A 27,312-nucleotide genomic window follows, 5' to 3' on the forward strand; every position below is an offset into this window, starting at 1 on the left:
AGATACACCCCCTCTGTGCCCTCATATAGTAGATACACCCCCTCTGTGCCCTCATATAGTAGATACACCAGGATAAGCACGGGGGCACAGTGCTGGTGGAGATAAGCACAGGGGCACTGAGAGCTGGAGGAGATAAGCACAGGGGGCACTGAGAGCTGGTGGAGATAAGCACAGGGGGCACTGAGAGCTGGTGGAGATAAGCACAGGGGGCACTGAGAGCTGGAGGAGATAAGCACAGGGGGCACAGAGCTGGTGGAGATAAGCACAGGGGGCACAGAGCTGGTGGAGATAAGCACAGGGGCACAGAGCTGGTGGAGATAAGCACAGGGGCACAGAGCTGGTGGAGATAAGCACAGGGGCACAGAGCTGGTGGAGATAAGCACAGGGGCACAGAGCTGGTGGAGATAAGCACAGGGGCACAGAGCTGGTGGAGATAAGCACAGGGGCACAGAGCTGGAGGAGATAAGCACAGGGGCACAGAGCTGGTGGAGATAAGCACAGGGGCACAGAGCTGGTGGAGATAAGCACAGGGGCACAGAGCTGGTGGAGATAAGCACAGGGGCACAGAGCTGGTGGAGATAAGCACAGGGGCACAGAGCTGGTGGAGATAAGCACAGGGGCACAGAGCTGGTGGAGATAAGCACAGGGGCACAGAGCTGGTGGAGATAAGCACAGGGGCACTGAGAGCTGGTGGAGATAAGCACAGGGGCACAGAGCTGGTGAAGATAAGCACAGGGGGCACAGAGCTGGTGGAGATAAGCACAGGGGCACTGAGAGCTGGTGGAGATAAGAACAGGGGCACAGAGCTGGTGGAGATAAGCACAGGGGGCACAGAGAGCTGGTGGAGATAAGCACAGGGGCACTGAGAGCTGGTGGAGATAAGCACAGGGGCACAGAGCTGGTGGAGATAAGCACAGGGGGCACAGAGAGCTGGTGGAGATAAGCACAGGGGCACAGAGCTGGTGGAGATAAGCACGGGACACACGGGGGCTGTACCGGGACAGCGGGACGTGACCCCAAAATCGGGACCGTCCCGCTGAATCCGGGACAGTTTGGAGGTATGGTATAAGTTGTATATTGCTGAGTACAGAGCTGTGTGCTGTGTATATGTCTGGATTTATATGTTTCATATACTATGTATTTGTGCTCTAGTATAGTTCCTATCAATACCAATATGGGGTAGAGAAGGTTTTCTGATCCCTTTTTATTTGATGATTTGTATATGAGGGTCACAGGGGCCTTTCTATTATATGAGGACATAGAGGGAAGCTGGCTCTAAATACTATAAGGGGCATAACGTGGGCGCTGTAACAGCGTGGGGCAATATAGATGGGGAGGTTGTATAGAGGTGATGATGGTGCTGGAGCTGTATAGAGGTGATGATGGTGCTGGAGCTGTATAGAGGTGATGATGGTGCTGGAGCTGAGAGCCTATAATGTTTGTCTGGTAGACGCTGCATAGATGATGCATAGACGACCCCGTACGGTAAGTGGGCCTGTGTGCTTTGAAATGCCAGGGCCGATTTTCAGTCCCAGTCCGGCCCTGGCCCCACTACACCTGTTCTATTTTAGAAGCCATGTGTCAGTATATCCACGGGTAGGCGCACACCACTCCTGACCACCGTGCCAAGTACATAGTGTGTACACCACCATCTCACCCAGCTACCGCAGAGCCACCATGAGCTGCTGTATCTAAGCCTAGGACTAGTGATACTGTACGGCTGGGTTCACGCTGCGTTTTTTCAGTTTTTAAATTGTTATATTTAATGCACACAAAAATGTTTTTGTGAACGCTGAAAAAAATCTTTTTTTTTTAAATAATGGAAGTCACAGGCGGGCATCCAAATGGACGGCACACAATTGCATCAGTTTATTTCCATGAAATGGATTGCGGAGATGCAGAGTGAACTCGGCCTAAGCCTCTCCTGTGTGTTAGGCAGTTTTTATGTCCTCAGCGTTTAGCTGATTGGATCCCCGATGTCAGATGGGAGGAGCCTCAGGGCTCTGTGCAGGAAGCTGTACCCGCTGTCAGTCAGGTAACAGAAGTGGGGTGTACCGTGTATCTAAGATTTGGATGTGATTCAGTAACTATGTGTATGTAAATTCATTGTACACCCCCCAGCCTCCTGTGTTACTGAGGGGCTCCTGGGGGCCCATGGGTATCTGTGTATGTGTGGTGGAGGTCCCCAGTATTAACCCTGTGTATCCTACTAGTTCCTCCCTTTGGTGCCGCTCAGAGATTTTTGTGCATTGATCTGGACACAATGGTATCAGGAGGCTTGAAGTTTATGGGGCTGTGTCTGGGCCAAGAACCCTACATGCTGCCGGGGATCTGTGAGGGTCCCGGACCCCCTGTCTGCCTGTGATCTATGAGGGTCCTGAACCTCCTGCCTGCCGGGGATCTGTGAGGGTCCTGAACCCTCTGCCTGTCTGTGATCTGTGAGGGTCCTGAACCTCCTGCCTGCCGGGGATCTGTAAGGGTCCTGGACCCCCTGCCTGCCGGGGATCTGTGAGGGTCCTGAACCCCCTACCTGCTGGGGATCTGTGAGGGTCCTGAACCTCCTGCCTGCCGGGGATCTGTGAGGGTCCTGAACCCCCTGCCTGCCTGCCAGGGATCTGTGAGGGTCCTGAACCACCTGCCTGCCGGGATCTGTGAGGGTCCTGAACCCCCTGTCTGTCTGTGAGGGTCCTGAACTCCCTGTCTGCCTGTGATCTGTGAGGGTCCTGAACCCCCTGCATGCCGGGGATCTGTGAGAGGCCTGCTGGGGATCTGTGAGGGTCCTGAACACCCTGCCTGCCGGGGATCTGTGAGGGTCCTGAACCCCCTGCCTGCCGGGGATCTGTGAGGGTCCTGAACCCCCTACCTGCCGGGGATCTGTGAGGGTCCTGAACCCCCTGCCTGCCATGGATCTGTGAGGGTCCTGAACCACCTGCCTGCCTGCCAGGGATCTGTGAGGGTCCTGAACCCCCTGTCTGCCTGTGATCTGTGAGGGTCCTGAATCCCCTGCTTGCCGGGAATCTGTGAGGGTCCTGAACCCCCTGTCTGTGATCTGTGAGGGTCCTGAACCCCCTGCCTGCCGGAGATATGTGAGGGTCCTGAACCCCCTGCCTGCCGGGGATCTGTGAGGGTCCTGAACCCCCTGCCTGCCGGGGATCTGTGAGGGTCCTGAACCCCCTGCCTGCCGGGGATCTGTGAGGGTCCTGAATCCCCTGCCTGCCGGGGATCTGTGAGGGTCCTCAACCCCCTGCCTGTGATCTGTAAGGGTCCCGGACCCCCTGCCTGCCGGGGATCAGTGAGGGTCCTTAACCCCCTGCCTGTGATCTGTGAGGGTCCTGAAACCCCTGCCTGCCGGGGATCTGTGAGGGTCCTTAACCCCCTGCCTGTGATCTGTGAGGGTCCTGAACCCCCTGCCTGCCGGGGATCTGTGAGGGTCCTGAACCCCCTGCATGCCGGGGATCTGTGAGGGTCCTGAACCCCCTGCATGCCGGGATCTGTGAGGGTCCTGAACCCCCTGGATGCTGGGGATCTGTGAGGGTCCTGAACCCCCTGCCTGCCGGGGATCTGTGAGGGTTCTGAACCCCCTGCCTGCTGGGGATCTGTGAGGGTCCTGAACCCCCTGCCTGCTGGGGATCTGTGAGGGTCCTGAACCCCCTGGATGCCGGGGATCTGTGAGAGTCCTGAACCTCCTGCCTGCCGGGGATCTGTGAGGGTCCTGAACCCCCTGCCTGCCGGGGATCTGTGAGGGTCCTGAACCCCCTGCCTGCCGGGGATCTGTGAGGGTCCTGAACCTCCTGCCTGCCGGGGATCTGTGAGGGTCCTGAACCCCCTGCCTGCCGGGGATCTGTGAGGGTCATGAACCCCCTGTCTGCCTGTGATCTGTGAGGGTCCTGAACCCCTGTCTGCCTGTGATCTATGAGGGTCCTGAACCCCCTGCCTGCCGGGGATCTGTGAGTGTCCTGAACCCCCTGCCTGCCGGGGATCTGTGAGTGTCCTGAACCCCCTGCCTGCCGGGGATCTGTGAGGGTCCTGAACCCCCTGCCTGCCGGAGATCTGTGAGGGTCCTGAACCCCCTGGATGCTGGGGATCTGTGAGGGTCCTGAACCCCCCGCCTGCCGGGGATCTGTGAGGGTCCTGAACCCCCTGTCTGCCTGTGATCTGTGAGGGTCCTGAACCCCTGTCTGCCTGTGATCTATGAGGGTCCCAGGGATCTTTATAAACTTGGAACCCCCCTGGCTTCTGGGTGTTCTTCATGGGCACTCAGCCCTACTGACCATCAGGTCTTAAACCCCACTAGCCCTGAATCCTACTGGGCACAGGGAATTCTGTAATGGCCCCTAACAGGCCTAGACCTAATCGTCCCCAGTGGGTCTGCAGGGGCCCTAAAAGTTACTGTAGCTCCCAAAGGTCCTGGACCCCCGGCCCTCACTGACGCTGTTACATGTATATAGCCTTTATAGCGCCCCCTATATCACTGGGGGGCCGGGCAGCACAGCTTCCATAAACGCCCCTCCTCTAAGCAGAAGTCGCCGTCAGATTTTCTATTGATTCTTACTAAACTTTGTTTTTCCAAATCAGATATTTGTTCCCTGAATGTCGGGGAGGATGAAGCTTTTCCGCTATTGATCGGTCATTGTGTGCGGCGCTCGGCTTTTTGTGTCTGAGCAGTGTGCTGGAGGATATATATATATTTAGCGTTTTCCTCTCCTGGAAACCTCGCCGCTCGCTGTGCGTAAAGCGCCGACACTTCACTGGGGCCGAGGGAGAAGAGAAGGGCCGTCAGTATCTTCTGTGTTCAAAACCTTTTATTGAACCGACGACTGATGAGAGAAATAAGGCAGAGTCTGCGGACATTAACATTCTGCAACATCGTAGCCACTTCCAGCACTAACTTTTATTTTCACTTAAAGGAGTTATAAAGGATTAGAAAAACATGGCCGCTTTCCTCCAGAAACAGCGCCACCCCTGTGCTCAGTTTGGATGAGGTATTGCAGCTCAGTTCTATTGAAGTGAATGGAGCTGAATTGTAATACCACACACAACCTGAGGACAGGGGGCGCTGTTTTGCAAAAAAGTAGCTTTGATTTTTCTAATCCTGGAGCACTCCCTTAAAGGGGAAGCCTTCTAAAAAAAAGTATTTCTGTATATTAAAGTGACGCCCCCTCTAATCTGGCTGTCACTGAGAGGGTGGGGCTATGCCTCTAGGTCGGTCGGTCTACAGCTCAGATGTGAGCGGAGATATGGGGGTTCCACTGCAGTTAAGCCCCGCCCATACGGAACTGTCCACCAACAATAACATCTATTTTTGAGGGTAGAGACCACCAAGAAATCCTTTATACAGTAAGATATGAAATGTCCACAATATAAGCCTAAAGGACAATCCTTTCCGGTAATTAAAACACATGATTAAGTTATATAACTCTGTAATTTGCTTTAATTACCATTCTGCCCCCTTCCCTATCACCCATTTTTGACCCCCCCGGAGGTATTGAAACGCATAAGTACCTGATCCCTGTGGACCACGGCCGGTGCCATCTTGTGGCAGGAAATCCCACAGCGCCCCTCTTGTGCTCAGGTTGAGTGCGGTATTACAGCCTGGCTACAATACCATGCACACACACAGGACAGGAGGGGCGCTGTTTATGGAAGATGTTTTTCTTGATGGCCGCCTCAGAGCCTCACTAACATCTGGCAGGGAACGAGTTAACAAGAAATAATTGTAGATTATCCATGAACTTGTTGATATGTAACATGGGAGCGTTAACCATCTCCCCGCCCGGAGCGTCGCTCCCATCAGCGCTAACCTTTCTAATGTAAACAGTGTTATAGGGGGCTGGCGGCCAGACGAGCTCCCATCCGCTACAATGTTTGCGCTGGCCGCTCGCTCTCCGTGCAGATTTCCTGAATTTACTCGTCTCCTCCAGTGTTTATTTCCAGAACAAGGAAAAAAAAAAAGACTTTTGAGGAGTTGGGTTTATTGTACAGTAGCTGCGTTGTTTCTGTTGGGCGTTATGGGGGGCTGGGCAGACCCCCGATGTGGTTAGGAGACCCCCTCCACTGGCCACTTCATGCTCTTGCAGAAGTCGCCCTTGAGGTGTCGCGTTCTGCCGTAGCGCTCCAGCTGCAGGGTCGGGACCGTCGACCTCCAGCCGATCAGGCCTTGGGTGGTCTGGGGAAGGGCCGGCGAGGGGTCCACCTAGAGGCAAACACAGAGGGGTATATAAATCACTGAATTGCGCGCATATATATATATATATAATATGTCAGTGAATGACTATGCTATCATGCTATCACCCCAATGGTCTGTATGGGGGCTCTGACCTTTATGTAGTGTTCCATGGGGGTCACCGTCCGAACCTTCATGCGCTCAGGGATTCGGATTTTTTCCGCCATCTCCTTTGCTTTCATCTCGTCTTCTGTTCTTGACTAAAACAAAATGGACGTTATTTTTATGGTGTTGTTGAGGATATAAGGTGTTGCCCACTGGTCTGGGGTCTATATCAGGTAAGGGGTCTGGTCTGGGGTCTGTATAAGTTTAGGCGGTCTAGTCTGGGGTCTGGTCTGGCCCCTATCGGGTCTGTATTAGTCTGGTCTGGGGTCTGTATTAGTGTAGGGGTCTGTATTAGTTTAGGGGTCCGGTCTGAGGTCTGTCTGGGATCTGTACTAGTTTAGGGGGTCTGGTCTGGGGTCTGTATTAGTTTAGGGGTCTGGTCTGGGGTCTGTATTAGTTAGGGGGTCTGGGGTCTGTATTAGTTTAGGAGTCTGGTCTGGGGTCTGTATTAGTTAAGGGGTCTGGTCTGGGGTCTGTATTAGTTTAGGGGTCTGGTCTGGGGGTCTGTTTTAGTTTAGGGTCTGGTCTGGGGTCTGTATTAGTTTAGGGGTCTGGTCTGGGGGTCTGTTTTAGTTTAGGGTCTGGTCTGGGGTCTGTATTAGTTTAGGGTGTGGTCTGAGGTCTGTATTAGTTAAGGGGTCTGGTCTGGGGTCTGTATTAGTTTAGGGTGTGGTCTGAGGTCTGTATTAGTTTAGGGGTCTGGTCTGGGGTCTGTATTAGTTTAGGGTGTGGTCTGAGGTCTGTATTAGTTTAGGGGTCTGGTCTAGGGTCTGTATTAGTTTAGGGGGTCTGGTCTGGGGTCTGTATTAGTTTAGGGTGTGGTCTGAGGTCTGTATTAGTTAAGGGGTCTGGTCTGGGGTCTGTATTAGTTTAGGGGTCTGGTCTGGGGTCTGTATTAGGTTAGGAGTCTGGTCTGGGGTCTGTATTAGTTAAGGGGTGTGTATTAGTTTATAGAGGATCTGGTCTGGGGTCGCTATTAGCTTAGGGGTCTGATCTGGGGTCGCTATTAGCTTAGGGGTCTGGTCTGGGGTCTGTATTAGTTAAGGGGTCTGGTCTGGGGTCAGTATTAGTTAAGGGGTGTATTAGTTTATAGAGGATCTGGTCTGGGGTCGCTATCAGCTTAGGGGTCTGGTCTCGGGTCGTTATTAGCTTAGGGGTCTGGTCTGGGGTCGCTATTAGTTTGTAAAGGGTCTGGTCTGGGGTCGCTGTTAGCTTAGGGGTCTGGTCTGGGGTCGCTATTAGCTTAGGGGTCTGGTCTGGGGTCGCTATTAGCTTAGGGGTCTGGTCTGGGGTCTGTATTAGTTTAGGAGTCTGGTCTGGGGTCTGTATTAGTTAAGGGGTCTGGTCTGGGGTCTGTATTAGTTAAGGGGTGTGTATTAGTTTATAGAGGATCTGGTCTGGGGTCGCTATTAGCTTAGGGGTCTGGTCTGGGGTCGTTATTAGCTTAGGGGTCTGGTCTTGGGTCTGTATATATTTAGGCCTGACACCTAATAAACAGGAGGTGCTCTGATAGTCAGGACTTTTCTCTGATTGGCCATCCTGGGGTTGGGGTGAGGGGGGTTACACTTGTGCGTTTCGCCCTTTGATCAGACATCGTACCCCTTCCCCTAACTGTAGGAAAGCGGACCTGGTGATTGACTCTATAGGTATCAGGGGCAATAGTTACCTCATTGTGGGGTGCGGTGAGGAACCCCCAGCTCTCCGGCCACATCTTGGTGCTTTCTTGCTCCTTTTTCACATGTGTTTTCCTGAACATGCACAAAGCAAAAAGTACAAGTCATAATGTGAATTTTCACAATTTGTTATGTATTTTTTATTTGAGCAGATTTCAGCAGCATGGCGGCTCAGTGGTCAGCGCCAGTAGCGGATTATAATAGGTCAGTTTTGGGCGGTAGCCCGGGCCCTGAGCTCCTGGGGGGCCCATGGCCCCCCAAACAGACTTATACTTTCAGTGGTGTATTATCTCCAGACTACAGTTCTGCCATAATTTGCATAACAATCGCAGCTTTTTACCGCATTTTTGCACAAATCAGGGCAAAACTGCAGCCCGGAGACAATGCAGTAACATTACAGAACATACTGAAGGACCTTATCATGTGACAATGATGTCACCACAGGTCCTTTACAGGCTGCATTATAAAAGGAAAAAGCTAAAGCTAAAGTGCCGCTATAGTTACAGTGGGTTGGGGGCAAGCTTGGTGAACAGCCCGGGGCCCATGGTAAAGTTTATTCGCCCCTGGTCAGCGCTGTCACATTGCAGCTCTGGGTCCTGGGTTCACATCCCACTAGGACTTTATATATTCTCCCTGTTACCTCCACAAATTGCAGATATGTGAATTTTGACTGCAAGACAAGGACCAATCTGATTGGTGACAGGCTATGTACAGCCCTGCGGAATAGGTTGGAGCCATAAGGATTTTTATAAAGAGAAGGGTCTAACTTTTAGGCTCGGTTCACACGTTGTAAGAGTGCGGCTGTATTTGCGGCTGTAATTGTGCGGCGGTATTTTTGGTGGTTCGTGTGTATGCTTGGAAGTATAGGATATACGGCTGCACAGTGCACACTATGTATGAATCTACGGCCCTATCGTAAACGGACCCGTAAAAAATGAACAAGACCATTGTTTGCGGCTGAACATGCGGCCGAGGATTGACAGGCGGTCCGTACGGAGTACTTCAAAAATAGCCGGCAATGATGCCAAATGCCGATGCCTCTAATAGTTAATATATTAAATTAATCAAACACATTTTCTTTGTAATCAAGACACTTTCGTTGATCAATAATTTATTTCTAACGAATCCATCATTTTGCAATTAAATATACTGTTAAAAAAAATAGATATATAAATAAATGTATATTTATCTATATATTTATTTTTTGACAGTATATTGAATTGCACAATGATGGATTCGTTAGAATTAAATTATTGACCAACGAAACTGAATTTATTTAAACGAAAATGTGTTTTCTTAATTAAATATTAATTAGTACAGGAAGCTCTATAAGCCGTTAATTCATATTCCCGGCAATAGAGCTTTCTGTACTAATCATCACTTTACTTTAATGAAAACATCAAATGTTTCTTCTAATTATGTTATCACAATAGCATTATTAGAAGAAACATTTAGAATTATATGTGCGCTCAGCTGATTGGCTGTTCGGCTGAGCGCACATATAATGAGCCGGTCCGCAGCACAGTGACTTCATTGTGCTGCGGACCAGCGAAGAGGACGCATCTGGGTGAGTATAGAGCTCTCCCCACCCCCTCCCCAGCACTACACCCCTCCCAGCAAGGAAGGGGGGTCACTTAACCCCTTCCTTGCTGGGATGGGTGCAGTCTGACATCAGTCTGGCCCCCAAGGGGTTAAGGGGGATGCAATACATCCTCCCTTAACCCCTTGGGGGCCAGACTGTAAGCAGCGATCTGTAAAGATGCTGCATACTGTAAGGAGCACAACACCGCTCACAATGATGGGTGTTGTGCTCCTGTTTGTGTGTTTTTTGTGTGTTTCTCCCTTTTTGTTTTTCAGATATCGGTATCCTGGGGATTACGTCGGATTCCGTGGACTACGTCGATGACCAGCGGTTGTTCTTTGAATTTTTTTTAATAAAATGGTCAATGAGGGGTGTGGGGGTGTTTTTATTTGAATAAAAAAATTTGTAAACTTGTGTCTTGTCTTTATTTCTTTACTTTTTAGACTTAGTAGTGGAAGCCGTCTAATAGACGGAATCCATTACTAAGTCGGGGCCTAGTGTTAGCCGGTATAAAGTGGCTAACACTAACCCCCTATTATTACCCCAGTACCCAATGCCACCAGGGGTACTGGGAAGAGCCAGATGCCAGTGGTCCCGGAGCGTCAATATTGGCGCTCCTGGACCGGGCGGCAACAGGCTGGTAAGATTTAGGCTGGGGAGGGCCTAAACCAATGGCTCTTCCCACCCTGGTGTTACCAGGCTGCTGTCGTTGGTTTTTAACCCGGCTGGTTATAAAAATAGGGGGGACCCTATGCGTGTTTTTTTAATTATTTATTTATTTAAAAAAAAAAACGCATAGGGTCCCCCCTATTTTTATAACCAGCCGGGTTAAAAACCAAACGACAGCAGCCTGGTAACACCAGGGTGGGAAGAGCCATTGTTTTAGGCCCTCCCCAGCCTAAATCTTACCAGCCTGCTGCCGCCCGGTCCAGGAGCGCCAATTTTGACGCTCCGGGACCACTGGCATCCGGCTCTTCCCAGTACCCCTGGTGGCATTGGGTACTGGGGTAATAATAGGGGGTTAGTGTTAGCCATTTTATACCGGCTAACACTAGGCCCCAACTTAGTAATGGATTCCGTCTATTAGACGGCTTCCACTACTAAGTCTATAAAGTAAAGAAATAAAGACAAGATACAAGTTTACAATTTTTTTTATTCAAATAAAAACACCCCCACACCCCTCATTGACCATTTTATTAAAAAAAATTCAAAGAACAACCGCTGGTCATCGACGTAGTCCATGGAATCCGACGTAATCCCCAGGATACCGATATCTGAAAAACAAAAAGGGAGAAACACACAAAAAACACACAAACAGGAGCACAACACCCATCATTGTGAGCGGTGTTGTGCACCTTACAGTATGCAGCATCTTTACAGATCGCTGCTTACAGTCTGGCCCCCAAGGGGTTAAGGGAGGATGTATCGTATCCCCCTTAACCCCCTGGGGGCCAGACTGATGTCAGACTGCACCCATCCCAGCAAGGAAGGGGTTAAGTGACCCCCCCTTCCTTGCTGGGAGGGGTGCAGTGCTGGGGAGGGGGTGGGGAGAGCTCTATACTCACCCAGATGTGTCCTCTTCGCTGGTCCGCAGCACAATGAAGTCACTGTACTGCGGACCGGCTCATTATATGTGCGCTGAGCCGATCAGCCAATCAGCTGAGCGCACATATAATTCTAAATGTTTCTTCTAATAATGCTATTGTCATAACATAATTAGAAGAAACATTTGATGTTTTCATTAAAGTAAAGTGATGATTAGTACAGAATGCTCTATTGCCGGCATATGAATTAACGGCTTATGGAGCTTCCTGTACTAATTAATATTTAATTAAGAAAACACATTTTCGTTTAAATAAATACAGTTTCTTTGTTCAATAATTTAATTCTAACGAATCCATCATTGTGCAATTAAATATACTGTCAAAAAATAAATATATAGATAAATATACATTTATTTATATATATATTTATTTTAACAGTATATTTAATTGCAAAATGATGGAATCGTTTACATTTAATTATTGAACAATAAAAGGGACTTTATTAGACAGAAAATGTGTTTTATTAATTCAATATATTAACCATGAGAGACATCGGCTATAGTGCAGAGGATCGCAAACCCCGGTAATAGCGATTCCTGTAAACTGTTTCCCTGCTTTCCCAGATGCGCCCAGAGGTGTTTGCATCACTTTCTTAACATTTTATTTGTTATTTTTAGTTGAACCAGATTTCCAAGTAAATGACCGTATGTTTTGAGCCGCATGTCTATTTTTTCCCACGGCCGGAGTTTCACCCGCACATTTACAGCCGCATAAAAAATACAGCCGCACAGTTACAGCGTGTGAACCCAGCCTTAGGCTGCAGTCTCTCTCTCACACACACACACACATATATATATATAATGGCTGCGCTGCTGGCGTACATACCCAGAGCAATGGAGTAATACAATCAGATCACCTGGCGGCCTCCAATCCTAACCCTAAATAATTCATGGCTGTAAATCACACAATTCCGTATCCATCTCCTCCTCACCACGTACAGCTGCGCCATATGTGCTCGTACTGTGTACACAGCCCACGTGATATAGATCCTACCTGCTCTATATAATATGTCACCTCCACTATACACACATATTATATACGTATCATACAGGTAATATATACAGATGAGCCACTCTTTGTACAACGCCATGATATATATATAGCTGTGTACAGAGCCCTATCTCCCTGCTGTATGTACACACAGATTATATATGGTTTAAAGGTTCTGTATACAAACATTATATAAAATATATAACCTGTAGCCCATCTGCTATTGCAAAACTACTATTCCCAGCATGCCCTCACAGGAGATGCAGTTTTGCAATAGTGGAGCCACAAGTTAAATAAAGGATATAGATATATGATCACATACAAGGACATCTGTCTATACACAATATGTAAGATACCAGATCATGTCCTGGGCCACGAGGTTGAGGAACGATATATACATATATATATATATATATATATATATATATATATATATATATATATATAAAACCACATGCGCGCACATCTATGTATACACAATATGTAAGATACCAGATCATGTCCTGGGCCACGAGGTTGCTGTGCTTGCCCTGTGCGGGGCCTTTCTGTGGGGCGGCTGCCATGTCTCTGCACACCCAGCTCCCCTGCAGAGTTAGGATGGATGTTTACCTGTATCCAGGTAACCAGGGTGGAGGTGACATCACACAGGAGGGGTGGCAGCTCACAGTATGATAGACAGCAGGCATATACAGGACACACATATCTCATCTGCTGTATTTTCAGGGAATATGTTAGATATATATATATATATATATATAAATATATAAATCACTGAGTTATGAAAACCTTTAAAATTACACTTTTATTTCATTCATTTAAAAAATAAAAAACCTTAGACACACGTGACTCATCACCTCTTGCTACTCTATAACGGCCACCATCCTATTTCTGTATTTTCTGGCCTTTTTGTTCAAAAGATCGCACCATGTAAACAGTATTATAAATATTGCACCAGTCCTTTAATTATTGCAATGCTGATTGCACTATTCCATTGAACCTTCTTAGTCCTATAGTGCAGATATGCTTTTGTAAACAGAAGACTTCTTTAGTGCAATAATATATATAGTAGTAAAGTTTTTACTTTCCTTTTTAGTAGATATAGTCTTTTTCTTGAGAACCCAACGCCGTTTCCATCGCTACTTTTCATCAGGGGTCTTTATTTAGCATATTTGTTCAAGACACTTGCTGTACATGTGCGTACGGCTCTGATGGCAACTCAGTGATTTATATTACAATAGAACAAAACCTAAATTAAGTCATACATTTCAGTGTGATATATATATATATATATATATATATATACACACACACACACACACACACAGTGGTACCTTGGTTTAAGTAACTTTGTTTAAGAGCGTTTTGGTTTAAGAGCTCACAGTTTTTCAAAATTGTGACTTGGTGTAAGAGCATTGCTTTGGTGTAAGAGCTCCCTGTACTGGGTGGGAGAGGGAGTGGGGGAGGGGCATGGTCTACATTGCGGGGTCTACAGCCATGTACTCTGACCCAGGAAGTCTCCCTTACCTTCCAAATCATAGCAGATCCACTTCAGGCTGGGGCTTACATCAGGGGACAGGACTGTGGAGAAAAATTCACTGCCTACTAGATAAATCTATTCCCCAATTATTTATCAAAAAATTCACTGCCTAGGGAAACATAAAACTTAACTCTTATTATTCCTTAAAAATCACCAAAAATACAAATAGTGCATACCTACACCAACCAAAACACAAATGGTATTAAAATACAATTTGCCAGCCACGTCACTGGTCTTACAGATGGCAATGCCAGTAAACAGGTCTTACAGCGTGATTTATTCTGTTGTACCTGAATATTGATAATTACAGGGAACCTATGATGGAGGTCCCTACTTGTATCCACAGGGGAGAGGGACGGAGCACCAAATGACAAGGAATGTGTTGGGCATCTAGGTTGGGCTTGTCTGTTTGCCCCTATACTGCCCCTATAGCCTCCTCTAACCTGCCCTAGGCAGAGTGAACGTCCTGAAAAGGACGGCCCCGCTCCTGGATCCTAACCCTCCTCTCCTGTATTGTCCCTCTGTTAATGACAGCTGACTGTCTCGCTCTGCTGCCCTTATATATCTAGATTGACTAGTGACAGCTATATGTACAAAAAAAAAATATATACACTACCGTTCAAAAGTTTGGGGTCACATTGAAATGTCCTTATTTTTGAAGGAAAACCACTGTACTTTTCAATGAAGATAACTTTAAACTAGTCCTAACTTTAAAGAAATCCCCTCTATACATTGCTAATGTGGTAAATGACTATTCTAGCTGCAAATGTCTGGTTTTTGGTGCAATATCTACATAGGTGTATAGAGGCCCATTTCCAGCAACTATCACTCCAGTCTTCTAATGGTACAATGTGTTTGCTCATTGGCTCAGAAGGCTAATTGATGATTAGAAAACCCTTGTGCAATCATGTTCACACATCTGAAAACAGTCTAGCTCGTTACAGAAGCTACAAAACTGACCTTCCTTTAAGCAGATTGTGTTTCTGGAGCATCACATTTGTGGGGTCAATTAAACGCTCAAAATGGCCAGAAAAAGAGAACTTTCATCTAAAACTCGACAGTCTATTCTTGTCCTTAGAAATGAAGGCTATTCCATGCGAGAAATTGCAAAGATTTCCTACAACGGTGTGTACTACTCCCTTCAGAGGACAGCACAAACAGGCTCTAACCAGAGTAGAAAAAGAAGTGGGAGGCCGCGTTGCACAACTAAGCAAGAAGATAAGCACATTAGAGTCTCTAGTTTGAGAAACAGGCGCCTCACAGGTCCCCAACTGGCATCTTCATTAAATAGTACCCGCAAAACACCAGTGTCACCATCTACAGGGAAGAGGCGGCTGCCGGATTTTGGGCTTCAGGGCAGAGTGGCAAAGAAAAAGCCATATCTGAGACTGGCCAATAAAAGAAAAAGATTAAGCTGGGCAAAAGAACACAGACATTGGACAGAGGAAGACGGGAAAAAAGTGTTGTGGACGGATGAATCCAAGTTTGAGGTGTTTGGATGACAAAGAAGGTTTGTGAGACGCAGAAGAAATGAGAAGATGCTGGAAGAATGCCTGACGCCATCTGTTATACATGGTGGGGGTCATGTGATGGTCTGGGGTTGGTGCTGGTAAGGTGGGAGATTTGTACAGGGTAAAAGGGATTGTGAATAAGGAAGGCCATCACTCTGCACCGCCATGCCATACCCAGTGGGCAGCGCTTGGTTGGAGCCAATTTCATCCTACAACAGGACAATGACCCTAAACACCTCCAAATTGTGCAAGAACTATTTCCAGCAGAAGCAGCAGCTGGTATTCTATCATAGGGAATGGAGTGGCCAGCGCAGTCACCAGATCACCACCCCATTGAGCTGTTGTGGGAGCAGCTGGACCGTATGGTACGCCAGAAGTGCCCATCCAACCAATCCAACTTGTGGGAGCTGCTTCTAGAAGCGTGGGGGGCAATTTCTCCAGCTTACCCCAACAGATTAATAGCTAGAATGCCAAAGGTGTGCAATGCTGGAATTGCTGCAAACGGAGGATTCTGGGACGGAAGCAAAGTGTGATGGAAGAACAATGTTATTTCACATACAAATCATTATTTCTAACCTTGTAAATGTCTTGTCTCTATTTTCTATTCATTTCACAACGTCTGGTGGTGAAGAAGTGTGACTTTTCATGGAAAACACTAAATTGTTTATATAATTGTTTAGGCTATGTTCACACTATGTATCTGTGCGGCTGTATTGCGGGCTGTAAATCATCAGCCGTATTTTTCCGGGTCATGCGTACACTGGAAAGTATACGATATACGGCTGCACAGTGCACATATGTATGAGCCTACGGACCCGTAAAGAATGAACAAGACCATTGTTTGCGGCTGGAAATGTGGCCGTGGATTGACAGGCGGTCCATACGGAGTACTTCAAAAATAGCCGGCAATAATGCCGAATGCCGATGCCTCTAATAGTTAATATATTAAATTAATAAAACACATTTTCGTTGTAATAAAGTCCCTTTCGTTGTTCAATGATTTAATTCTAACGAATCCATCATTGTGCAATTAAATATACTGTTAAAATAAATATATATATCAATAAATGTATATTTATATATATATTTATTTTTTGACAGTATATTTAATTGCACAATGATGGATTCCTTAGAATTAAATTATTGAACAACGAAACTGATTTTATTACAACAAAAATGTGTTTTATTAATTAAATATTAATTAGTACAGGAAGCTCCATTAAGCCGTTAATTCATATTGCCGGCAATAGAGCATTCTGTACTAATCATCACTTTACTTTAATTAAAACATCAAATGTTTCTTCTAATTATGTTATCACAATAGCATTATTAGAGGAAACATTTAGAATTATATGTGCGCTCAGCTGATTGGATTAACGGCTTAATGGAGCTTCCTGTACTAATTAATATATTAATTAATAATTAATAAAACACATTTTTGTTGTAATAAAATCAGTTTCGTTGTTCAATAATTAAATTTAAACAAATCCATCATTGTGCAATTAAATATACTGTCAACAAATAAATATATATATAAATATACATTTATTTATATATATATTTATTTTAACAGTATATTTAATTGCAAAATGATGGATTCGTTTAAATGTAATTATTGAACAACGAAAGGGACTTTATTACAGCGAAAATGTGTTTTATTAATTAAATATATTAACCATGAGAGACATCGGCTATACTGCAGAGGATCGCAAACCCCGGTAATAGCGATTCCTGTAAACTGTTTCCCTGCTTTCCCAGATGCATCCAGAGGTGTTTGCATCACTTTCTAAAGATTTTATTTGTTATTTTTAGTTGAACCAGATTTCCAAGTAAATGACCGTATGTTTTCAGCCGCATGTCTATTTTTTCCCACGGCCGTAGTTTAAGCCGCACATTTCCAGCCGCGTAAAAAATACAGCCGCACAGATACATAGTGTGAACATAGCCTTATATTGTAACTTATATATCACATCTCCAGCTGCTGCTGTGTTATCAGGGTTATACAGTTACTATACATTATACACCACATGCTGCTATACTGTACAGTAACTTATATATCACATATCCAGCTGCTGCTGTGTTATCAGGGTTATACAGTTACTATACATTATATACCACATACTGATTGCTATACTGTACAGTAACTTATATATCACATATCCAGCTGCTGTGTTATCAGGGTTATACAGTTACTATACATTATATACCACATGCTGCTATACTGTACAGTAACTTATATATCACATATCCAGCTGCTGCTGTGTTATCAGGGTTATACAGTTACTATACATTATACACCACATGCTGCTATACTGTACAGTAACTTATATATCACATATCCAGCTGCTGCTGTGTTATCAGGGTTATACAGTTACTATACATTATATACCACATACTGATTGCTATACTGTACAGTAACTTATATATCACATATCCAGCTGCTGTGTTATCAGGGTTATACAGTTACTATACATTATATACCACATACTGATTGCTATACTGTACAGTAACTTATATATCACATATCCAGCTACTGTGTTATCAGGGTTATACAGTTACTATACATTATACACCACATGCTGCTATACTGTACAGTAACTTATATATCACATATCCAGCTGCTGCTGTGTTATTAGGGTTATACAGTTACTATACATTATATACCACTTACTGATTGCTATACTGTACAGTAACTTATATATCACATATCCAGCTGCTGTGTTATCAGGGTTATACAGTTACTATACATTATACACCACATGCTGCTATACTGTACAGTAACTTATATATCACATATCCAGCTGCTGCTGTGTTATCAGGGTTATACAGTTACTATACATTATACACCACATGCTGCTATACTGTACAGTAACTTATATATTACATATCCAGCTGCTGCTGTGTTATCAGGGTTATACAGTTACTATACATTATATACCACATGCTGCTATATTGTACAGTAACTTATATATCACATATCCAGCTGCTGTGTTATCAGGGTTATACAGTTACTATACATTATACTCCACATGCTGATTGCTATACTGTACAGTAACTTATATATCACATATCCAGCTGCTGTGTTATCAGGGTTATACAGTTACTATACATTATACACCACATACTGATTGCTATACTGTACAGCAGCGTTTCCCAACCAGGGTGCCGCGGCACACTGGGGGGCCAGGAGAACCCGTCAGGGGTGCCGTGGGATCCCGGTGGGAAATGTGCGCTGTCCCTTTAAGAATCCCGAGAAGCTTCTCGGGATGCACAGATCACTTTGATATTCCGCCCGCACAGTGAGTGGGCGGAACATTAAAGTGAGCATAATGTAGGAGCAGGAAGTGTCAGCGTCCTGCTCCTACATTAACTCCCATAGGCTGCCGGCACTTAATGCCAGCAGCCTATGGGAGGCCGGGACGTGACCTCTCTGGCAGGCGTGATGATGTGACGTCATAACGCCTGCCGGAGGTCCCGTCCCTGCGGCTCGCAAGATGGAGCCAGCAGAGGAGGAGGAGAGCTTCTGCCTGCAGCCACAGCGCGGATTAGATGAGTAGGATGTTTGTTTTTTTAGGGGCAGAGCAGGGGGCATTATTAGTTCATGGGGGCACCTCTGGGGGCAATTTTAGTTCATGGGGGTCACCTCTGGGGGCATTATTAGTTCATGGGGGCCACCTCTGGGGGCATTATTAGTATATGGGGGCATGTTTGGGGGCATTATTAGTATATGGGGGCACCTCTGGGGGCATTATTAGTATATGGGGGCACCTCTGGGGGCATTATTAGTTCATAGGGGCACCTCTGGGGGCATTATAAGTATATGGGGGCACCTCTGGTGGCATTATTAGCTCATTGGGGAACCTCTGGGGGCATTATTAGTATATGGGGGCACCTCTGGGGGCATTATTAGTTCATGGGAGCACCTCTGAGGGCATTATCAGTTCATGGGGGCACCTCTGGGGGCATTATTAGTTCATGGGGGCACCTCTGGGGGCATTATTAGTTCAAAAGGGGCACCTCTGGGGGCATTAGTTCATAGGGGGCACCTCTGGGGGCATTATTAGCTCATGGGGGCACCTCTGGGGGCATTATTAGTATATGGGGGCACCTCTGGAGGCTTTATTAGCTCATGGGGGCACCTCTGGGGGCATTATTAGCTCATGAGGGAACCTCTGGGGGCATTATTAGCTCATGGGGCACCTCTGGGGGCATTATTAGCTCATGGGGGCACCTCTGGGGGCATTATTAGTATATGAAGGCACCTCTGGGGGCATTATTAGTTCATGGGGGGCACCTCTGGGGGCATTATTAGTTCATGGGGGCACCTCTGGGCTATTATTAGCTCATGGGGCACCTCTGGGGGCATTATTAGTTCATGGGGGGCACCTCTGGGGGCATTATTAGCTCATGGGGGCACCTCTGGGGGCATTATTAGTATATGGGGGCACCTCTGGGGGCATTATTAGTTCATGGGGGCACCTCTGGGGGTATTATTAGCTCATGGGGGCACAGCAGGGGATCCTACATACAGGGGGCATCCCACATTCCTACTCGCTTTACTGCACATTACACCACACAGTGCAGTTACTATGGGAGCCTACAGGAGGGAGGAAGGGAAGGAAGTTGCTAGAAATGTGCGGAGCCTAAATTGTTTGTCTCGCAGGTTCTGAGGGGATGAAACGTATCTGAAAGAAATCATCATGGAGGTCTGGGCCGCATGGAGAGGAAAAGGGAAAGTGACGCCTCAGATCAAAGAAGACGTCACCTGTGAGTCCCTGTATGACACTTTTCTTATTTTGTAGAACATTATTTAGTAGGGGTGCCCAGAGGAATTTTTTTTTTTCAAGGGGTGCCCCGAGGTGGAAAAGGTTGGGAAGCACTGCTGTACAGTAACTTATATATCACATATCCAGCTGCTGTGTTATCAGGGTTATACAGTTACTATACATTATATACCACATGCTGCTATACTGTACAGTAACTTATATATCACATATCCAGCTGCAGTGTTATCAGGGTTATACAGTTACTATACATTATATACCACATGCTGCTATACTGTACAGTAACTTATATATCACATATCCAGCTGCTGCTGTGTTATCAGGGTTATACAGTTACTATACATTATACACCACATGCTGCTATACTGTACAGTAACTTATATATCACATATCCAGCTGCTGTGTTATCAGGGTTATACAGTTACTATACATTATATACCACATGCTGCTATACTGTACAGTAACTTACATATCACATATCCAGCTGCTGTTTTATTTGTTTTACATGTTATTCAGAATAATAAATCATTATATTTGGGGTGTGGAACCAATTGTCTGCATATCAGTGATTTCTTATGGGAAAATTTGCTTTGGTTTAATAGTGGATTTAGATTACAAGCGCCGCCCCGGAACGAATTATGCTCGTAATCCAAGGCACCACTGTATATATATATATATATATAGTGGTACCTTGGTTTAAGAGTAACTTGGTTTAAGAGCGTTTAGCAAGAAGAGCTCACAGTTTTTCAAAAGTGTGACTTGGTTTAAGAGCATTGCTTTGGTTTAAGAGCTCCTGGTATTGGGTGGGAGCGTGAGTGGGGGAGGGGCATGGCCTGCATAGCGGGGTCTGCAGCACAGTACTCTGACCCAGGAAGTCTCTCTCACCTTCCAATTTATAGCAGATCCACTTTAGGCTGGGGCTTGCATCAGGGGACAGGACTGTGGGGGTAATCTCTTTATAGCTTTAACCTTTCTCTCCCCGGACAGAGAGTGCTGCTATACTGTGCCCACATCTGCCCTGCTCATTCCTTCATGCTCCCTGCAGTCTCTATCAGTCCTTGTGTTTCCCATCCTCTCCATTCCTGCTATAATGTGCTTGCACTCACACTCAGCTATACACACTGCTGCTATAATGATTATAAAATGATTTTTGGGGTGTGGAACCAATTGTCTACATTTCAATGATTTCTTATGGGAAAATTTGCTTTGGTATAAGAGTGGATTTGGATTACAAGCACGGTCCCGGAACGAATTATGCTCGTAAACCAAGGCACCACTGTAATATATATATCTTCTAGTTACAGCATAGCTTTCGCCTTTTTCTAAAGCAATGGGAAAACTGAAAGCTGAGCTGTGATTGGTTGCTATGGAGAATGAAGGCTGAGCTGTGATTGGTTGCTATGGAGAATAAAGGTTAAACTATGATTGGTTGCTATAGAGAATACAGGCTGAGCTTTGAATTTGTTGCTATGGAGAATGAAGACTGGGCTGTGATTGCTGTATTAGTTTAGGGATCTATTCTGGGATCTGTACTAGTTTAGGGGGTCTGGTCTGGGGTCTGTATTAGTTTAGGGGTCTGATCTGGGGTCTGTATTAGTTTAGGGGTCTGGTCTGGGGTCTGTATTAGTTTAGGGGTCTGATCTGGGGTCTGTATTAGTTAAGGGGTCTGGTCTGGGGTCTGTATTATTTTAGGGGGTCTGGTCTGGGGTCTGCATTAGTTTAGGGGTCTGATCTGGGGTCTGTATTAGTTAAGGGGGTCTGGTCTGAGGTCTGTATTAGATTAGGGGTCTGGTCTGGGGTCTGTATTAGTTTAGGGGTCTGGTCTGGGGTCTGTATTAGTTTAGGGGTCTGGTCTGGGGTCTGTATTAGTTTAGGGGTCTGGTCTGGGGTCTGTATTAGTTTTGGGGTCTGGTCTGGGGTCTGTATTAGATTAGGGGTCTGGTCTGGGGTCTGTATTAGTTTAGGGGTCTGGTCTGGGGTCTGTATTAGTTTTGGGGTCTGGTCTGGGGTCTGTATTAGTTAGGGGGTCTGGTCTGGGGTCTGTATTAGTTTAGGGGTCTGATCTGGGGTCTGTATTAGTTTTGGGGTCTGGTCTGGGGTCTGTATTAGTTTAGGGGTCTGATCTGGGGTCTGTATTAGTTAAGGGGTCTGGTCTGGGGTCTGTATTATTTTAGGGGGTCTGGTCTGGGGTCTGCATTAGTTTAGGGGTCTGATCTGGGGTCTGTATTAGTTAAGGGGGTCTGGTCTGAGGTCTGTATTAGATTAGGGGTCTGGTCTGGGGTCTGTATTAGTTTTGGGGTCTGGTCTGGGGTCTGTATTAGTTTTGGGGTCTGGTCTGGGGTCTGTATTAGTTTAGGGGTCTGGTCTGGGGCCTGTATTGGTTTAGGGGTCTGTAATAGTTTAGGGGTCTGGTCTGGGGTCAGTATTAGTTTAGGGGTCTGGTCTGGGTCTGTATTAGTTAAGGGGTCTGGTCTGGGGTCTGTATGGGGTCTGGTCTTGGGGAAGGGCTCTTAAACCTTACAAAAGAAACAGACGAAAAACCACAATCGCTGCCTGTGTACTGGGAGATAACAATTGTAATTACCATACGATGAGTAAACACAGAACTCTTCACATGCGGCCGGGGTGGTAACCTATCGGAGATCCAATTACCAATTAGGTAGCAATTAAATTAGTAGCATCTGCAATCACCACAGCGAAAGGTTATCCATTGTCTGCCGGCCGCGTCCAGCTCTCTCCTATTAATCCTGCAAAATCGTTTTTAATATTTCTTAAATTCTGTAATGAGAAAGTGGAAAGTTTCTAATGAAAAAAATATCTCCTGATGAACTCGCCGCATGAGACGAACCTCAAAGAGATTGTCCAGATGTGACAGAATTAATGTCCCTGGATGAGAAGTGATAAAATATTACAAGGGGAACAATACTGTAATATAACTTCTATAATACTGCCCCCTATGTACAAGAATATAACTACTATAATACTGCTCCTATATACAGGGATATAACTACTATAATACTGCTCCTATATACAAGAATATAACTACTATAATACTGCTCCTATATACAAGAATATAACTACTATAATACTGCCCCTATATACAGGAATATAACTACTATAATACTGCTCCTATATACAGGGATATAACTACTATAATACTGCCCCCTATATACAGGAATATAACTACTATAATACTGCTCCTATATACAAGAATATAACTACTATAATACTGCTCCTATATACAGGACTATAACTACTATAATACTGCTCCTATATACAGGAATATAACTACTATAATATTGGTCCTATATACAGGAATATACTACTATAATACTGCTCCTTTATACAAGACTATAACTACTATAATACTGCTCCTACATACAGGAATATAACTCCTATAATACTGCTCCTATATACAGGAATATAACTACTATAATACTGCCCCTATATACAGGAATATAACTACTATAATACTGCTCCTATATACAGGAATATAACTACTATAATACTGCTCCTATATACAGGAATATACTACTATAATACTGCTCCTATATACAGGGATATAACTACTATAATACTGCCCCTACATACAGGAATATAACTACTATAATACTGCTCCTATATACCGGGATATAAGTACTATAATACTGCTCCTATATACAGGGATATAACTACTATAATACTGCTCCAATGTACATAAATTTATGGTTAATATTTGTTGAAATAAAAGTCTGACATTGGGGAACATACTGTATCTCTGTCTTGATCACCAGTATATCACAATGGCATGGTATGGTAGTATTCTTTCACAGAAGGATATTTGTATTAATCCATTTTTAATAATAATAAAGGTCATGTGACCAGCACCTTCTGCCTAATTGATGTTGTCACCAGAAATGTCTCCTTATTACCTGAGTGCTGTATATTTGGTCACCATGTGGCAGTATTATTTGAGCATTATATTCTGCTATTGTTTGGACCCTTCCTATAGGGGCTGAAGGTCACTTTCACCATCATGTCTGTAGTGTCCTGTTCCCCTTCTCCGGTGTCATAGACACGGGTCAGATAGCACAAGGTGGATCCATAGATGTGGCTGCAGGGGACAGCATCCAGGGGGTCTGAGATTGAAGTGACTATAAGGGTCATAGACAATAAGGAGTTAACGGGGGTAGCTGATCCTAGATACATGTGTAGTGTGATCCCACCCGGCCCCTCCATTATACTGAACAATGTTCTCGCTATAAAAGGAGAAGAAATCATCTGCATTACCCTTAATGGCGGCGGGGGCCGGGAGGGGCTGGGGGTCTGCGGCAGAACAATAATCTGCACAGCCGAAAAGTTTTTGGGATGATTAGAAAATGTGTGTGAAGCTTTAATGTTATGCATAGAGAATGAATGATCAGCGATCCCCGGAGAGCGACAGTCAGCGGAACGCCTTCCCCACCGCATGAAACGCGTTACTACCTCCTAGTGCGTTACATTATAGCTATTCACAGCCACCACTAGGGGGCACTCACTGCGTGTATCTAGGATCTGGTGGTTTTGTGGGGGTTGTGACTATATCTGGTGGTTTTGTGGGGGTTGTGACTATATCTGGTGGTGTTATGGGGGATGTGACTATATCTGGTGGTGTTATGGGGGAGGTGACTATATCTGGTGGTGTTATGGGGAATGTGACTATATCTGGTGGTGTTATGGGCGATGTGACTAGATCTGGTGGTGTTATGGGGGAGGTGACTATATCTGGTTGTGTTATGGGGGAGGTGACTATATCTGGTGGTGTTATGGGGAATGTGACTATATCTGGTGGTGTTATGGGGGACGTGACTATATCTGGTGGTGTTATGGGGGCACTGACTATATCTGGTGGTGGTATGGGGAATGTGACTATATCTGGTGGTGTTATGGGGGATGTGACTATATCTGATGGTGTTATGGGGGATGTGACTATATCTGGTGGTGTTATGGTGAAGATGACTATATCTGGTGGTGTTATGGGGAATGTGACTATATCTGGTGGTGTTATGGTGAAGATGACTATATCTGGTGGTGTTATGGGGGATGTGACTATATCTGATGGTGTTATGGGGGCACTGACTATATCTGGTGGTGTTATGGGGGAGGTGACTATATGTGATGGTGTTATGGGGGATGTGACTATATGTGATGGTGTTATGGGGTCGATGACTATATCTGGTGGTGTTATGGGGGCACTGACTATATCTGATGGTGTTATGGGGGGCACTGACTATATCTGATGGTGTTATGGGGGATGTGACTATATCTGATGGTGTTATGGGGGATGTGACTATATCTGGCGGTGTTATGGGGGAGGTGACTATATCTGGTGGTGTTATGGGGGATGTGACTATCTGATGGTGTTATGGGGGGGTGATTATATCTGATGGTGTTATTGGGGGCACTGACTATATCTGATGGTGTTATGGGGGATGTGACTATATCTGATGGTGTTATGGGGGATGTGACTATATTTGATAGTGTTATGGGGAATGTGACTATATCTGATGGTGTTATGGGGGATGTGACTATATGTGATGGTGTTATGGGGTCGATGACTATATCTGGTGGTGTTATGGGGGATGTGACTATATCTGATGGTGTTATGGGGGATGTGACTATATGTGATGGTGTTATGGGGTCGATGACTATATCTGGTGGTGTTATGGGGGATGTGACTATATCTGATGGTGTTATGGGGGATGTGACTATATGTGATGGTGTTATGGGGTCGATGACTATATCTGGTGGTGTTATGGGGGATGTGACTATATCTGATGGTGTTATGGGGGATGTGACTATATTTGATAGTGTTATGGGGGATGTGACTATATCTGATGGTGTTATGGGGTCACTGACTATATCTGCAGTGATAATCTACCACTGGTGTTTCTTTCTCTCCTGTGCCCCTTTCAAAAAAGCTTTTATCTCTCAGGTTAAGTGGCGGATGAAGTATTAAGTTTTCCCACTAGGTGCCAGTGTTTTGTATCCTTAAATGTGTTGCACAGCTGAAGTAAGTCATGGGTTATTGTTTTATGTGTACCATGTGTTCCATGCTGACCAATAGGAGGTGCCCTTTTCTTCTCTACCTATCATTTCTCTTCTTTCTCCTGCGTACTCTCATCCCCACAACTCACAGGCAGGCATATAGAGGGCCCCTGTAGGAGAAGTTTTACTGGTGGAGAAAGTAAAGTCAGTCTTATCCAGATTCTCAGGGAGGAAGGACACAAAAGCAAACAGTTCCTGCAGAAGCTACGCCCGGGCCTGGCTCATGCCAGGACCCCTGTCAGGGACAACAGTTCAGTGCAGTGGAGTCTAGTCACCAAAGTGAGCAGATGCAGATAGAGACCAACAGTTCTTTCAGCCAAACTATTATATTCACTCTGCAGTGCTAAGCACCAACCAGGGAGAGTAGTCACCAAGTAACACCCTGACCCACGCCAGGAACACATCAGAAAAGTGCAGGGTAGTATCCTGAACAAGATAAGAACTAGCCTCAGTAGGACAAAGCAACCAGTATACAAAGGTCTATGTATCCTACTGCGCAGTGCAGGTAACTGGGACGACTTTGTCACCTAGCTACACCCAGATAACAACGGCTGGGGCTCGTACTACCCTACTGGGATGGGTTCTACGCTACCAGAGAGCAGAAAGCAGTAATACAGTGTCTATGTGTATGAGTATGAGTAACACTTCACTCAAGATATCTCTAAAAGTTCCGGCAGAGTACACAGCTAAACTGGGTTAGGGCTCCTCTGGCAAACTCTTCTCCTCTGCTGTACTCTTCACTCTACAAGCACCGCTACAACTACCTCTCTTACTTCTCTCAATCACCTCCTCCAAACACTAAGTCAAGCACTCAAGTGGGTGTCAAAGATTTATACTGTCTGTAAAACGTCTACTGTGAACTTGCCAAAGCCCTACAGTAAAGTTGTTTTATTTCTATACCAAATGCAAGGGACTCTGTCATTCTCTGTCTGCACTTGGACACATAACACCCTACACCTTGGATTACTGACGGTCCAGGAGGGTCAGGTGCCGTGACAAGAGCCCAAGGGACCCACAACAACCCGGAAGGTTACCGACCATTTGGGGACACTACCGGCCATATACAAAACAGGTACCAACATCACACCTGTGTGCTGGACTAGCACTGGCATCACTACAATCACCATCATTGGACGTACACCACAGAATTGGGGTCACGGGCTATCTCAACTACTGGCCGAGTACCACACACTGACTATATTTGCAGCGATGACCTCATAGGTCACTGACCAAATCT

At 45.6% G+C, this 27,312-nt stretch overlaps 1 protein-coding gene across 4 annotated transcripts; it reads right to left on the reverse strand.

Annotated features, from left to right (window-relative positions):
* Positions 1 to 5,970: 5,970 nt before the first annotated feature.
* CIMIP1 (ciliary microtubule inner protein 1) lies at positions 5,971 to 22,760 on the reverse strand. Of its 4 annotated transcripts, none has more exons than XM_069953388.1 (4): positions 22,701 to 22,760; positions 7,995 to 8,076; positions 6,319 to 6,423; positions 5,971 to 6,193 (listed from the first exon to the last, which is right to left on the reverse strand). In XM_069953388.1, the coding sequence occupies exons 1-4, from the start codon at positions 22,718 to 22,720 to the stop codon at positions 6,038 to 6,040; spliced, it is 363 nt and encodes a 120-aa protein (XP_069809489.1). In that variant the 5' UTR covers positions 22,721 to 22,760; the 3' UTR covers positions 5,971 to 6,037. The 4 variants fall into 4 exon arrangements, with proteins under 4 accessions (XP_069809489.1, XP_069809487.1, XP_069809488.1 ...); XM_069953386.1 differs by lacking the exon at positions 22,701 to 22,760 and adding an exon at positions 12,787 to 12,854; XM_069953387.1 differs by lacking the exon at positions 22,701 to 22,760 and adding an exon at positions 12,670 to 12,775.
* Positions 22,761 to 27,312: the final 4,552 nt, after the last annotated feature.

This window comes from Dendropsophus ebraccatus, chromosome 14 (assembly GCF_027789765.1).
Source record: "Dendropsophus ebraccatus isolate aDenEbr1 chromosome 14, aDenEbr1.pat, whole genome shotgun sequence".
Classification (NCBI taxonomy): domain Eukaryota; kingdom Metazoa; phylum Chordata; class Amphibia; order Anura; family Hylidae; genus Dendropsophus; species Dendropsophus ebraccatus.

Excerpts from the sequence above, each read along its gene's own strand:
- CIMIP1 (XM_069953387.1), bottom strand. The coding sequence starts at position 12,740 with ATGGCAGCCGCCCCACAGAAAGGCCCCGCACAGGGCAAGCACAGCAAC. Across the intron at positions 8,077-12,669 it reads GTGGCCCAGGACATGATCTG|GAAAACACATGTGAAAAAGG; the intron begins GTATCTTACATA and ends GTGCATGTTCAG. Across the intron at positions 6,194-6,318 it reads CCATGGAACACTACATAAAG|GTGGACCCCTCGCCGGCCCT; the intron begins GTCAGAGCCCCC and ends GTTTGCCTCTAG.